The sequence below is a fragment of the Thunnus albacares genome, chromosome 17 (assembly GCF_914725855.1).
Source record: "Thunnus albacares chromosome 17, fThuAlb1.1, whole genome shotgun sequence".
Taxonomy (NCBI): Eukaryota; Metazoa; Chordata; class Actinopteri; order Scombriformes; family Scombridae; genus Thunnus; species Thunnus albacares.
This window is the reverse complement of record NC_058122.1, coordinates 7,974,628-7,991,157: the sequence shown is the minus strand read 5'-3', so window position 1 is coordinate 7,991,157 and position 16,530 is coordinate 7,974,628. Positions and strand designations below refer to the sequence as shown.

Here is a 16,530-nt window from a genome sequence, read left to right as displayed (position 1 = left end):
CCCACCACACTTTTGAACTGCAGACATAGACAACTTTACCGACCGCTGCACATCAATTTGCAGATACACAAACAGTTTTAAAAAATGCATCTATTGCTAGCCACATGCTAGCCTTAAAACAGGAGAAGGGTTACATATAGTAATAGAGAAGTCACAATAAGCACAGAGGTTTTGGCTCCACATGTGTGTCTTGAGTATTTATGTGTGTATGTTTATGCTCATGTTTCAGTATATGTATTGAAGTTGGTTTTAATGTTCCTGTCTTGGTTTCCACTTTTTAAACCATGCTTAAAATGATGAACTAGGAGATGACATCCAGGGGTCACTGTGCTCAGTCAAGGGTCATGTTTGCCACAAGCCTCACCTGCTGCTGGATCACATTTCTCTGGATGTGGGGGTTCCCTTTTTTTTATTGGCAACAACCAAACAAACACAAACAGGAAAACCACCCCTCTTGGAAATGACAACAATAAAGCAAGAGAATGTCAGTGTGTGTTAAGATGCTCAAGTTCTATTTTGAGCTCTACACAACAATGTTTATGTCTGTAGACCCACAAACAGAATATTTTCGTCCAACAGGCACATATTTTAAGTTTATTACAGGACAGTGAAGATGTGAGTTATTCATAACGATTATAAGAAGCCATTGAGTCATAAACCCTGGACCATATTTCCATGTCCAGCATCTGTGTGCGTGCTCTGACTATGAATACAGTGTGTCTGGAAGTACAATAGCTGGTTTCAATGTTCTCCCAGACATCATCATCTGTCTCCCCACCCGGCAGACATACAGGGACAAGGGATTAATCCTTACTGAGCATCTGTGACTCACTCAAAGCCACTGAATTCTCTCAGCTTCTCGATTTGCTCTCTCTTTCACCGACCATGACTGCATTACTGCAGCTTCAGTCACATGATCAGTGCATAAAGTAAGACTCTGCTGTCAATTCACTGAGCAATAGTAGTAGAAAACATCGTCAGCATCACTATAATGAACTGTGCAACGTTTTTGACTTGTGAAGTAGAATCTACCCACAGCCCCAGTCACACATGCACAGACCTCAACAATTATGATATTTTCTTTTTCAGGTTGATACAATCTATAATGTATAAAGCAGAGATGTAAAAAGAATTGTAGCTCAAAAACTAAAGAAATAGAGAGATGTTTTATATATCCTATCCTGTAAATCATCGTATGACCCTTGACCTTGTGAAGCTGAGAGACTCTGCTCAAGTATTAGTACTAGGAGTAACACGATAAAATATCTTTGTCTACTCGAGTGTCTGTACGCAATCAGACTGTAGCAAGTTTAGAGAGTCAGACTGAGAACTGAAAGGTTGGCAGGTTAAATCCCAGTTGATTTGAACCATCTGGGTAAGTGTGCTGTTTTGTGACCTTGTGAAACTCTTTGGTGAGATGAAGCAAGACTGAAAGGTTTGCAGCCTGTTTCTCTGTGAAGAACAGCAGGTGTGGCACACTGAACATTTTCAACACAATACATTGTTCCATATTTCAAGTGTTACAGCGTAACAATTTAATGTTTTGTAACATACTTATGAGTATAGATTTTTAAGATTTTTCATTTTTGTCATTAACTTACATATGTTACAATTGTATAAAACCTAACCGGGCACATGTGAAATGATCCAAAAAACCTGCTATCATGCACATGTCATGTACATTCATTTTGTGAGTTTTCATATTGTTCAACAGCAATGGATTTTGTCGCAAGAATGGTTTGAGATGTTTCTCTGGATGTTTTGCTATGATACAAGGATGACTATTTGATACTCAATAGATAGATTTAAGGTGAATTACTCCTTTATGACTTGAGCTATAGTCAACAGTCAGCTCTGTTCTGTTGTGGGTCATTTCATTTTTCTGAAAAACATCTCACTCCTAAAATTAGACTGAGTTTCTAAAAACAAAGGTGAAAATGAGCATCAGGAATAAGTGTCTGACTGTGTATCTGTATGTTTATGGCTTTTTTTTTATTATTGCAGCCTAGAAAGCACTGAGGACTAACATTACAATGCTCTATTGTCTCTAGGCCAACACTCAGCTTCCTGGCCGGTCAGAATCCACGGAAACAGGAGCATAGTCCAAACAAAGACACAGGGGTCGACTTCTTTCATTTACCCCTCAACCCAACCGTCCGCATATCTACCTCAATGTTCTCAAAACGCACATCTGGGTTTCATGAGAACAGGAGTCTAACCTGGGTCTGTCCTCCAGAGCAGGACCCATATTCACAAAACCAAAGAAAATACATCCTGACTGATGGACACCCACCATGAAGAGTGACGCTGTGGGCGAAGAAAAATCGACTTCATACATGACTCCACTAAATATGTTTTTACTGGCTGAACCTTTTTGGTCTGAGAGACAGTAATGATAGCAATAACTGTTGAACACTAAATGAGTTTCAACGTCTGAAAGGAGTTAAAGCTTCTTGGCTGCCTCTCTGATTTGTGAGAAAGACATTTCCTGTGAAGAAAACCTTTTTCTGTCTCAGAGGTTTTTCATCCTGTTTGAGTAGCACGCCTTCCTCTCTACCTCCCTCTCCTTCCTCCTCTCATGCCCATGAGCTTCACGTTTTAGTCTGTTTGTCCTCTTTTATCCATGTCGGATCTCTGTTTCTCTGTTTATATCTCTCTGTCACTTATAAAATTGCACTCCTTCCATAACTCAAATGTACAATATGATTAAAAGGAGGTTTAGTCATGCAGTTATTTCTGTGAACTATGTTGCAGACTCTATATAATTTCACACAAGAGACAACAACATTTTTAACATTATAGTTTATGGTATCTGATTTCCTATTATCACTCTCTCCCTCTGTCTTCTTGGTTTTCTTTTCCTCGCCCTCACATTCACTGCTAATCAGAGAGCGTCTGATATTTTGCAGCTGTTGTTAACAGGAGCTGCAGTGTTCACCCTCCCAGATTCATGGCGAAAATGATCCCTCCATTTCTCATGTCTGTTCTTCTCCTCCCTTCATGTCTCCTTCTCTTCACCCACGTCCCCTTTTCCTTTGCTCAGGGTCGACAGCTCTGTGCTGTTTTCTCTTTTATCTCATCCCTCAGTCGATTCAGTCTCTCCTGTGTGTCCGCTCTCCTCTCCTCCGTCATGGGAAATTAAGTTTTGGCCTAAGACATAAATTTATTCCTCAATTTGAACTTCTAGGCTTCAGTCTGAAGGGCTACTGTCTTCTGTTCATCCTGAGGAATCTCTTGACATTTTTTTTTGTTTTTCAGGACGCAGCAGCTGCTGCCAGCACTGACCCTTCCCTTCCTCCATTAGGCATGTAAGTGAAACCGCATACGTACCTCAAACCCCTGGAACTCACTGAAAGGCCAGATATAATCATGGGAACATGAAGTGCCATATTTTTCATTCCATCATTTCAGAGGGTGCAGTGAAAGTGATTTGAAGTGGAGTTCAACATAAACATTCATTTTTTTGTTGTTTTTATTTTAGTGTGGACATTTTATTTCATTTTGGACAGGCCTTTTTTGGGCTACAACAGTCATGGTCTGATGTCCTGATAGATGTACATGTATAGATGTGCGGTGATGCAGACATCACACACACACTCATCAGCATGTGTCTATGAGGTTGATTTTCTGTTTTAGATCAGCAAACACCAAATACATACATATAGTGTACACTGATGTAGAAGAATACATTGATACTGCGCAACCAGAGGAAAATGTCAAACAGCTGTAACAGTCAAATAACTCTGTTCAATTAAATTAAACAACCAATATCATTCATAAAACTGCAAAGGGTGAAAGATGGACGGGTTGTCGAGCCCAAGGACAAGATCAGTGGTTGATTATTTAAATTATAACTTATCCCAAAACTCTGAAAATAAGATCAAATAGTCAAAAAGTTCCCTTTTAAAACATCTAATCCTGCTCCACACACACAGACACACACACACACACACAGACACACACACACACACACACACACACGCATGCACACTATTGTTGCATGCCCAGTTGAAAGTTGGTGATGAGTGCATTTGTGTCATGAGTGAAGTCAAAAGAAGGAAGGACGGTTAATGACACCCATGGGGGCTCTCAAGAGATCATGTTTACAGAACTGAGTAAAGGTCAGAGATGATATCTGTGTGTGTTTCTTTGTGTTTACTGCATATATCCAAGTCACTGCTGCCTGTGCCCAATTTGAATTCGGTTCACATGTCACACATTTGTCTGAGGCAGCCAGAGAGGATCTGAGGTTAAGACCCGGTGAGTTCAGATACCAGGAGGCTCCTCACACACACAAACACACACACACAAACACACACACACACACATTTGTGCATGAGGCATGAACACACACAGACAAGACAATGTGGGAAGACTCAAAGTAGTTTATTATTGCACAAAAGAGAATGTTCTCAGTGTCTTTCTTCATCACAGCAGCTGATTTTTATCACTTCAGACTTACATGCTCTTGTACTTTTCCTGTTCCATTCTTTCTCTTTTTCATCTGCTCTTTTAATGAATGCCCTTTACACGTGTTTTTACAGGTTTGCTGAAACTGAAAGTTTCCGTGATGCATAATTTCCTTCAAGGTCTAGTAGAAGAGGGGACAGACAGTACGGTACACTCCGGGCAGCCATTCATTTTTAATACCACAACAAACTTTTGTTCAGCTCAGTTTCTCCCCAGAACTTCAATCCACTTATCTTAGATTAACATGTTGATTTTTAGGCTTCGTTCAAAATCCATTATTATTTAGTCATTCACACTTCTGGAGTCCACCCAACCCCTCCTCCTCTTACTCCTCCTCCTCTGCATCCCTTTCAGTCCACTTGTCAGCAGCAGCAGCAGCAGCAGCAGCAGCCCAGAGCCGCTGCACTGTTACAAAGTTCATGTCCAAGCGGACCGCAAACCCAGTAGGGTGACAGAGTAAACAGGTGGGGAAGTTGTTTCTCTGCGAAGGGACTGCGGTTTTCGTTTATTTTAAGGTAAGATTATTCAGAGAAGCGATGTTTGTAAATGAACTTGTTTGATACACAGCTACGTAACGCATATTGTAAATTTCTAATGGTTCAAAAGTTACAGCACAGTTTAAGCAAGTCTTATTGGCTCTGTAGAGAATAAACTAGAGTGTGCGTAAAAGAAGAGCGCAGTGAACGCAGCCGCAGGAACATTTTGAACCTGCAAAGCGTCACCTTTGTCTTACAAAATGACCACATAATCAACATTTTCTCACGCTCACATGCATCTGACTCACATGTCTCTATAATGTTCATGGTTTTTTACTAAGTAATAGGCTACCACATCATGGAACGAATTTATCACGTATGCACAGTTACTGCTAGGTGTGATGTGTTATTTGTCAGCTTTAAAAGACATCTGGGATGCAAGCTGGAGACAACTCAGAGCTGCATGAGGGCAAATAATCTGCGCTCACATTGCAGGTGCATCAAACTGCATCCTTATTCAATAAAAAATATGTCAAGAGGAAGAATCTCAAAAATCTTGACAATATGTTGAAAACAAACTGCACTGTCATAAAGGGGCAACTTTTCCAAATGCTGCGTTTGGCATTTAAGTTTGTGTTTGAAGTCCTTTTTAAGTGCTTCTAATATTTAACCTTCTGCACATCCTCTTCTACAGCATCACTTCCCTTCAATTCAGTGGTGATCTGTATTTTTAGCTCATATATTGATAGTACTGGCTGTAAGCTGCGTTTCATATAGAAATGATATGACTTCATAGTGTTAAGTACATACCACTGTCCTACTGAGTCCCTATGAACTGCAGTTTGATTCTAAGTAGTTTGAATCTGTGTTTGGTGGAAACAATCAAAATCAATTAGTCACTGTGCTCCTCTTGTGAAACCACGGAACAACTCTCCTATAGTCGTGCCAGATCTCAGATCAGTGGGCTGGCATGCCTGTCAGGGAGGTGGCGTCACAGTTAAAGAGACTGTACTTAAAATCCAAACATCTGGCCTGCCAAAATGTCCTTCAGCAAGACACTCAGTCGATCTCAGGGGTCGAGGTACAGGTTATGATTTTCAGCGAGTGAAAATCATGTCACTTGTGATATAAAACAGAACTAAAGGGAAACATAAAAATCAAAAGTGATAAGGAGGGTTAGCAAACAATTGGTGCAAATATTTGAATTTCATTGTATCTTTAAAGGTCAAGGAGTTTACTCCACCCTGCTGCACATCGATTACACAAACTTTTCATACATGACTTATTAAGAGCAGTGTTCCTTTAAACAGCCACTTTTATGTTTCACTAACTGCACCTCCTTGTTTGTCTTTGCAAGGTGGAAGTTTGGAGAGGCAACATTTCCTTATACCCTTTGTTAGGCAGGACTATTGAAATGGAATGAGATGTGTTTGCACTTCACTGTTGCTTGGCCTCATTTCTCCTGCCCTGTGTTGACAGAAGTCCCATACATAAAAAAAAAAAAAGAATTTACGAAACCAGTGAATGAACGCAAGGGTTTAAACTGACCGTTAAGATTGATTTGGTTGCTAAGCTTGCTGTTGTTTTGCAATGTTTTCTTTGTGCGCTGTAAAAGAAGTCATTGAACTAGTTGATGAGGTCTGATGTGCAGAGAATGTGTTTCTTCTTGTGACCTGTTTTGTTGACTCTGCAGAACATTTTGAAAAGTGTGATCCCTAGAACTGAACAGGAAGTTCAGAGTGTTCACATATCTCATGTCACACATATATCAGTGTCCACAGTCTGATATGTCAGACATCATCATTTACTCATGTCATAACTTTCAGATCTCATACATCCATATTATACACATTCATAAATCATTACAGTCACATATACACACCCGCACCAAGGACTGAGCAGGCCATGAAGTGTATTGCCACGTTGCAAGAGTAGATCCTTGTAAACTGAGTGAATGTTGTATTTTGGAGCCAATGCGTAATGGTCAGGGCGTTCTGACCTCAACCACAGTTTGTTGGTGCCGTGCTGTAAAAGGACCATGGCCCTCCGGTCCAATGGAGGAAGCAGCCTCAGTGTTGACCCACTGCGACACAACACTGCATGTGTGTATGTACAAGTGCACATATGTATTTGTTTCTGAGCCACTGTGATTTAGCATTCCCTCAAATGTAATCAAATCCAGGTTCTGCAATTTGTGGCTCTGTGGTACCAGATGTTTGACTAACATAGTAAATCTGTTTGCAGGAGGGAGCGTGAGGAAGGGAAGCATGTATGATGGTGCATGTGTGTGTCTGTGTGTGTGTTTTTGTGACAGAGGGAGAATCAGAGAGAAAACATGAGGAAGACAGCAAGATTGATTGAAGGAAGAGGCTAAAATAGAAGTCTGGGAAAAAAACATGTAAAAAAAAAAATAAGGAGGTAAAAATGTGTTTCTCATCAGCGTCCTCAGATCCTTTATTTGATGGCCATAATAGATGGCGTCCGGTCTGCTCTCCCCATTGCACGTTGTTCCCATTACACTTTCCAACCCCCCCCCCCAACCAGTCTGTCCCTGTCTCTGCAATCAGTCAGATAGCTCACACGAAACAGGCTTGTTTATGGATGTCTGCAGGTACAATTTACAGATAAATAACATGTTTAGCAGATCTAAATGCCTTCCTGAGTTTCTAACGAGGCCAATTTTCCGACTCAAGTGCCCAAAGTGAATTTCTGTGCTGGTATTAAACTTTATTGTACATGAAGACATATGAGTTGAACTGCGTTTACTGCTCACCAAGCCATGAAGGAAGAGGAAAATCATATAAAACACTGATACAGGGTAAAAGAAATTGGCAGTTATAAAATCAGGAGTAAACATGTTAACCACACCAAGAAAAGCTGTGAATTAGACATCAGATGGCTGAAATGCAGCATCAGCAAGACAGACAGATGGAAAAGAAAGAAAAGCTAGTTAAAGATTTCAGGATGGAAATTTTAAATGATTTTCATTCAGCTCGGAAAACACCACATTATGTGTAATAGTTATGTTTATGTATCAAAATGAAAACAAAAGTGTAAGTTCATGCTCTAAGATTACTGTTAGATCTAACACTACTAACTATACTCACTATAACTTAAAGTCATCAGTTTTATTTAATTACACCCTTTTGTTGCATTTTTCAGCTGGGTATCTCATTTTTGGATGAAACTCTTGATGTTACCCAGCAAGTTAAGTACTAATGTTCAACTGAGATCGCACAAAGAAGTTTCTGATATTGTTTGATTTTATCCAAACTTGGTATTGATGCCAACAGTGGTTGTTTGTCACCCTTGCTAATGTTTATCTGCCTCTCACCGTCTGGTGCCCCACAGGCCCTAATCGCTCCCTTAAGCTAAACGTTACTGAGGGATCAGAAGTGGTCAGGCAACAGCTAAAATCTATCCAACCCCCCCCCCCCCCCCCCCCCCCCCCCCCCCCCTCCTCTTTATGAACGGTCACTCTCCTAAATTTATAAATCCTGCTGTCATCCTGCTGTCCATGAATTCATCATATCCTCCTTCCCTTCCTATTTTCTAAACCTTCCTTGAGATTAATGACTTTGAATGACGGCCACCCCTCCTGTACATTTTTCTTGGAAGAGTTGAAAAAGTGGGATTAGTTGAAGATTTAGGGAAGGTAATCTGAGCCTGAGCCAGTACCCAGCAAGAGTGGCACCATCACCTCGCTCAAATGGTTATATCACAGGTCCAGATTGACCTCAACTAGTAACTCCAGCAGCCTGACACATTAATCCAACACTGGCTGCGACCTGGTGAGGTCACGTGTTTGGAGCTTAAGGTGCTCACTTTGCCCTGGAAGTCATTTCTTCAGCAGACAGGAAGAACTTGCTCATAGTGTATCCAGAAAAAAAAAAGATACACAGGGCCTCTGGAGGGGGCTGGAAACCTTTTTTCTACGGAGAAGTAGATTTATGGTATTTATTTTGTGTACAAAGATATCGATAGACCTGTCAGCTCTGTGCGGGGGAACACATGCAGACAGGGGCTCATGTCATGTCACTGCACATCACGTCACGTTATTTCATGTCACGTCATGTCACGTCACGTCATGTCACACACATTGTTACAAACAGTCTATCAAATGAGAAAAAGCACAATTTTTCAGAGTTCAAGGTGATATCTTCAAATAGCATTTTCTGTGCAACCAGCAGTCAAAAAAAATGTATCAAAATGAAAATTAATCATATGAGTCAGACTTAGAAAATACATAAAAGACTCTTCAAAGTTCCTTGTGAAGTCAGGTTTTATATGCAAGTTGAGTTCCTGAACAAATTCTTGAGAACTTGCTGACTCCTCAGACAACAGAGAGAGAGAAAAAAACGTTCCCAGCATCAGTCAATCCAGAGCTTTAGTTGCCTGACACATTTATGTGTGCCTTAATGCTCCTGCTCTAGTCTTAAGTCTAGTTTGTAACTCTCCTTTATTTCTTGTCTCTGTCTTTAGCTGGCCTGAAGTGAACTGAATGAAAACAGAGAAGCCCCCTGCCTGGAAACCACCGAAGAACTAAGTGGATTGAAGTCGGCAGAGAGCAAGTGAGGGAGTCCGAGAGGGAGGAAAAACAGAAGGGATTAACAGCTAATCCAGTGCACGGACAATCCCAGAGGAGTTTTATCTTTCTTCCAAGACGATGCAGACAAAACAGTCGCTGGATTACGACACTTTACTTGATTGCCGTTTTCTAGGCAGCGTCAGCTCCCTTTTCCCTTCACTCTGATTGTTTTCATTGCCTCTCAAAGGTCTACTGTCTTGGGTGAAGAAGGACCAGGGATCAGAGGACAAAGCGTTGGGGCGACAGGCCTGGAGACAGGATGTCCCATGGCCAGTGTGATGCCACACATGGATAAACCTCTTTAGTGGGAGACGGTGCATAGCGGTGGACCCCCCTGCTCTCTCTGCTTGGACTTTGAGGAAGACAGGACAGGACTTATCGGATGAGACACACAAGATCCTCAGAAACTGAGATCTATTGAACACACGCACAAAGGACCCACTGCTAGTAAGCAACAGACTGGAGATACTGCAGATTTTCCAATTAATGTTTCCTCATGCATGTGTTTCATCAGTGAATGTAGGTGGTGTGGCTTCAGAAAGTAAGGTTAAAGACAGAGAACACCTCAGATTAAAAAACTGAAGCACTAATACATGTAGGGCAACTTGAAACCTAAATAACAGTCAGAGGGGAACCACAGTCTCTTGGAAATTGGCCCATAAAGTGACTCAATCCAATTATTTCCTTAACAGAGTTATTTATATACTTCAGTAAGTGTGCTGCTCCAATATACAGTCCAGTCTCATTTTGTCTTTAATATTCTATCTGCTACATGAAGGTGTTAATTACTAGGTTGGAGCCAAAGGCAAATTAAAATTGTTTTGGTTTTACAAGACTTCTGTAATTAGTGTGTAGATGGGAGGTAGGGTAGTAAACTGCCTACAAACTGAGGTGACTGACATACTAAAGACTGGGGTGACCAAGTAATACAGCCAAAAAACATAGTTTGTTACCCTTTTTAAAGAAGGGCTGTATTGAGTGTTAAACATATGAAAAATCAAATTGTTAGAAGTTATGTGAAGCTGGTTAATTTAAGGGTTTGCAATGAGAAAGGTGCCTCTAGGCAACAAAATGAAAGTCAACAATTCCTGATGAGTAACTTATGGATCTGCCATCAGAATAGAGCATGTCATAATAGAGCATAGTCTTGTTAGTGTCACAAGCAAAACATAAATTGAGAATTACATTGAGATAGTCCTCCCAAAGATACCGAACTTAGTGAATACAGTGTGAACATCAGTTTGTTTCATTGCTTTTTTCACACAAACCAGCTGATGTGAAATCACGCCTTTTGATGTTTTTACAGTTGCGGCTGGATTTTGTATTCCTACACTGTTATTCACTGAACCAAATCTGAACAAGTGCCCACTCATTCCCAAACTCTGACCACATAAGCTGCAGTAACCAGAAAAACTGACTTGTGACCTTGTAATTCATCGTCTTTGTTATTCTGTCTTGATTGAAAGCTGCTGCTGTGCTGAAAAGGCTTTCGGGGAGCGTTCGGTCGTTTTAGACAGACGTGCAGGAATAGCTGTGCATGAGAGGGGGAGAGAGGAGGAGGAGGAGGAGGAGGAGGAAAGGGATGTAGACAGGGACTTGACTGACTCTCCTTCCATACTGTCATCTTTTAGTGTAGTTCCAAAAGGGAAACCGTGGGCCGACAGTGGATGAATAGTTGGCTCTGGCCGTGTGGAGAATGGATTATACACACATTCTCTGCAGACTGAACAACCACATGTTTGTGTTTTCTGTCATTACTGTCCAGGCATTTAATTTTTTTTTCTCTCTCTGGTTTTACAGTGGACCCTGAACTGGAAATCAATCTTGACTGACTTGTAATCAGAGTTCAGACACTTGCTTTCAAATTAAAAGGGAAATTACAGAACTTTTTGGCCACCATGAGTCTGGGAAAACTGCCAGGGATTAAAGGCCTTGTGCCTGGCTCTCAAGGGAAACGTCGTTTCAAGAGCGACCTCTCTGTGGATATGATCAGCCCACCGCTTGGAGACTTCCGACATACTATGCATGTTGGCCGTGGCGGAGACGTGTTTGGTGACACTTCCTTCCTTAGCAACTATGGCGGCACCAGAGAGCCAGGAAGCCCGGACTCGGCAAACAGCTCCAAGTCAACCGGGTTTTTCTCACGCAACTTTCGGCATGTACGGAAGAACTCTGGGCCGTGGCCGAGAGGGGGCTCCCGTGACTTGACATCCCCGCCGCCAGACATCTCACCCATCATCAAGAACGCCATCTCCCTGCCCCAGCTGAACATTGACTCCCCCAATGGGTGCCTACAGAGGATGATGTTCCCCAGCTCTGTTAGCTCAGCAGATGACTCCCTCTGTACATATGGTGAGATAATATAGATAATCACTTTTATCCCTGAATAGGACTGGGATTTTGTAAAGCATCTTAGCAGCATGATCATTAGTGTTAAAAGTGAGCAGAGTAAATGTGGTCTGACGGGAGAGTGAAACTGGTGAAACTAATGAGGAAAATGAAACAAAGCAGGATTCCACTCAAACATAATGGTTTTTTAAATAGACAATATGTTAACAGTTAACAGTTAACAGTTTGCTCAAGTGGTCCTCAAGTTGTTTTGCATGATGGCCTAGATTTCACCTCACTTTTTCAAATGACTGAATCACACAATATACTGAAATTGAGAAAACATAAGCATCAGCAAAACAATTCAAACAACTGTTTTCTGGATGTTCATATCAAATAAATTACATAAATGATAAAAAAAAATCTGATGAGATTTCATAACAATCATATTCATAATTTAGTGGTTCAAAACATCTCTAATATAAAATCAAATGGAGTCTGATTTGAAAGATCCTGAAAGAGGAATACAGTTAGAATATTATTTTTCCAGGTTTAGGTTACATAAACTCTCAAGCAATATACACAAAAATAGGCAAAAATGTCCAACCCAAACAGAATGATCAGTGACCTACTTATGACCTACAGTCCACTACCACTAGTCACCATGAATTAGAAAAAAATCTTGTGTTGAACGGTGATATATCACTACAGTTGCTGTTCTCACTATTCACTCTTCAGCAGTCCGAACAGCATAAAGAACTGCTTAGCTGAGTCGGTGCAAACAGGACTATAAATGTCAGTGAACACACACAGAGTCTGAGGTTGTCCTCCTTTCACCATCGTTCCCACATTCCTCCAAGACAACCAGCAAACAGGCGAGCTTCTTCTGAGTCATCTGGAATCACCTAGGCAACACCTGTACACAACAAGGTCTTTAAACACAAAAAAACACAGCTGGTTTGTTAGAAAGAAAGATACTTAGTTGGCATTTCCTGTCATCTTTGTGTACGTGTGTGAGTGCCTGAATGCACACATCATTCAGTATATCTGCCAACCAATCAGAGCTTATCAGGCAGCAGTGTGCAGAGTCTGGACTGGAAATTCCCTTTCCCTCTCCAGATTTGTTACCCAGCTCATAAGGAATTTTCCCAAACTGAATGATGTGGTTCAGGCATACAGTATCAGTGAAATGAGGGATGACGGGAGCTTTTTTTTTTATCAGTGGGGTTTCATTTTAATCCATCTTTTCACATTCTCCCAGGTCTTTACATGACTTTCTTTTACAACTTCTTCTAAGACCCACTGTTGTACAGATTTCAGTCTGGAAAATAAAGAAAAGCTGATCAATACTGAAAAATTAATAAGAAATATATAATAAAATATTAAAAGTAAATATATAATACTGTAAAGGAAATAAGTAAGTAATCCAAAACTATGGTTAACTAAACGCTTTTGTTTTTTTTAGTAAAGCGAAGTAAAGAGCTTTTCTCACAATGTGCTGTAAAGGTGTTTTTTTTAACCTGATATTAAACCCTTTTAACAACTTAATGTCCCTCACTCTTCACCAAACTCCCATCATGAAAAAAGCAGCAATTCACTCACTTCACATTCACATCTCTATCTTTCTTGTTCTCATCCCTTTTAGTGGCAGAGTGCTGCACTTACATCTCCTCCTCCTCCTGTCTGACAGTTGTAGCATAAAGTGTCCAGGAGACAGAAGCAGCTTGTAGAGAAGCTGCAGTATGTGGAGATGGTGGGATGACACTGTGAAAAACATCTAAAATGACTATTGGGTTGTTACATACTGCCACCCTGTGGTGAAGGAACTGAACTGCTGAGCTGTTGGACTAACAGCCCAATTTAACAGCTCACGCCTCTTAGCCTTTCATTCAGTTTCATTCATCATCATTTAAATGCACTCTGGTTAAGAGTGATATAATTCACTATTTGTTCAAATAATAGTTTTTTCATTTCGTGGTGGATTTACCATCACGAGTTAGCAGAGGATTTTACTCTAGTGTCTTTAAATTGTAAATATAACATTAATTAAATATTCCTGGTAACATATTTGCTGTAAACTGTAATGTTCAAGTGTTCAGTGACTAATTTCTCCTTCTGTGTGTCTGCAGGTCTGCAGTCTGGATTTGTCACTCTGCCCCGCCACTCTCGCCTTGATAGACAGTTTCAAGATGGAGATGTCGGCACCACACTGACACGCTCAGACTCCTTCACCTCGTTCACTGTAGACCTCGGCCCTTCACTTATGACTGAGGTACTGAGCTTGATTGACAACCCCAGCTGCCTTCAGATGTCCAATCACAGACAGGCAGCAGGTGAGGAACAGGAAGAAGAAGGTGAGAAAGAAGAAGATGACAACTCTCTAACATCGACACCTGTGCAGAGCCCTGGAGTGACTTCACCCAACCCTTCCATGGGCAGCGGGTCGCTCTGCATGAACATTAACAACAGGAGGAACTCTGGTAGCTCTGACTGGACAGAGCAAGAGGAAGAGAGGTCGTCTCTGAGGACACCAGATGCGTCCATTGGGTCTCCTCAGAGAGTGGAACTTGTAATGGAGGCAGAAAGGTTTCAGAGGGCAGCTGATGTGTTGTCTCGTCATTATGGTGGCGGGTCCTTCACAAGGATGCGCAACAACACCCCATCTCCTGCTTTTTCCTGCACCCGCAAAACACCGTACGCCTTCTCTGAAGAGGAGGAAGAGATCAAAGTCTAGATGTAGAAACTCTTTCTGGAACAGAGCAGAAATGTTATTGGTCTAATAAAATCATAGAAACTGTTCAGTGACCTGAGTTCTGGGTTCATTGCAAGTCAGAAAGGATGAGAAGTTTGTGATTTTCGATGGTTCCTCCACAGAAAGATTCTTCTAATTCTCACATGCATCTACATGGGGGCATCATTGAGCAACTACCAAATCCTGGTCTGGATGGATGTACAGTATGATGTTGAACTTGGACCTGCTTCTCTCTCTGCACTACATTGTTGCCATGGTTTTATACAGATTATTTATAACAAAACTATTCTATTATATAGTATAAGTCACTGAATGAATCTAAATCCAATGAACTGTTGAACTGACTGTAAAATGCTCATCTTTTATTTCAGTATATAGACACTTAACACTCTATATAATCATGATGTTCAACAACAAAATGTTATTTACATAAATAAAGATGTTTAGCTTTGAAGGTCTGAGGTGTCAACTGAACTGGAAATTTGAGGAACAGCATTTGGACTATATGTTCATGTTACATACTTTGTAAATAAATTAACTGTTATTAGGAAATAAAATAAATACTAAGACAGTTGTACTATTGTGATATTCATTTGAGGTTGTTGTGATGACTGCAGCTGTTACATGTTGCATGTATATAGCATTGTGTATTTAACATTAAAAGTTATTTTCTAAGAATACAAGGCTGATTTATAAAAGACTGATTGACAACAGACAGAAATCTCTGCTTACATGTTTTGCTGTAACAATGTAAACCCACATCCTATGATAGTCCATTATATAACCACCGGTGTGTATGTGGATATCTCCTCTGGTTTCTCCTGATCATGATTAAATCAGTAATATTTACTACTCAGCACAGTAATATACCAGGATTTGGTATTCAAACGCTGTAAATCATTATAGGTCAGTCCACAGCTGTTCAGTTGCCTAAACAAACAGTCTGGTCATAGTTAGACATTTCAATCCAAACTTTGGACCCTGAATTATGTTATTATGTCTTGCATCCCTGAAATAAAGCATAAGAAGCCTTGTTCCTACAAACATATGCAACATATACAATACAATAAAATATTGTATATGAGATATCTGAGTATCGGTTGCATCTATTCTCAACCAAACAACCAAACAAGCCCTGCATTGGACTTCATGGCCGGACTTTAGATCGGCAACAGGGATTTACAACAGCTGTCACCGTAGTAATGTGCATAAAACTTCATTACAAGAAGGTTTTAGCAATCTCATCTAAGAATGCGTCATCCCACAAAACCAAACCGTTATTAACTCCATTAACTGTGATTATTAATTCTTATCTTTCTGTTCAGCAAAACCCAAACTCCACATATTATATCTTTTTGAAGGCCAGAGAAGACAGAAGGTAGGACAATACATTGTACTTTTGATACACTTGTATAAAAAAACATAAAGAAGAAAACACTCCCGGACTCAGCAGAAGACAGACATACAGTATGTGAATCACTTCAGTAAAGGAACCAGTGCTTCAAACTGGGATTTATTACAGTAATTACTTAAAACTGCCATAGTGGATTTTTATTTTTCCACTTGGTGCGGCACAACAAGTTATACACAACATTGATATAATACAATATAATATAATACACCTTATAAAGCTGTTATGGCAAACAATTTACAGTTTAGTCAATATTCCCTGTCAAGTAACGCTTTCTGATAAGACACAATTTATAAGGTGTTTATAAACTGTAATCAATTGCTTTATTATTGGTTAATAAATAATTTACTTGATATATAGATCAGTTAATAAGAGTGGGTTGCCAGGCTGTGGGAAATCCTCCTTCAGCATAGTTTCACAGATCTATAATATGGTGCAAAGAAATGTGAACTTGAATTATGAAATGTGATTTATGATCCATTTATTTATTGTTTTGCACAGATTC

At 40.3% G+C, this 16,530-nt stretch overlaps 1 protein-coding gene across 1 annotated transcript; it reads left to right on the top strand.

The window, feature by feature from the left end:
* The first annotated feature begins 4,809 nt into the window (after window positions 1–4,809).
* cdc42ep1b (CDC42 effector protein (Rho GTPase binding) 1b) lies at window positions 4,810–15,654 on the top strand. The gene is made up of 4 exons (XM_044332434.1): window positions 4,810–4,985; window positions 9,429–9,981; window positions 11,335–11,886; window positions 13,992–15,654. Exons 3-4 carry the CDS (start codon window positions 11,433–11,435, stop codon window positions 14,594–14,596), a joined length of 1,059 nt encoding a protein of 352 aa, XP_044188369.1. The 5' UTR covers window positions 4,810–4,985; window positions 9,429–9,981; window positions 11,335–11,432; the 3' UTR covers window positions 14,597–15,654.
* The last annotated feature ends 876 nt before the right edge of the window (window positions 15,655–16,530 follow it).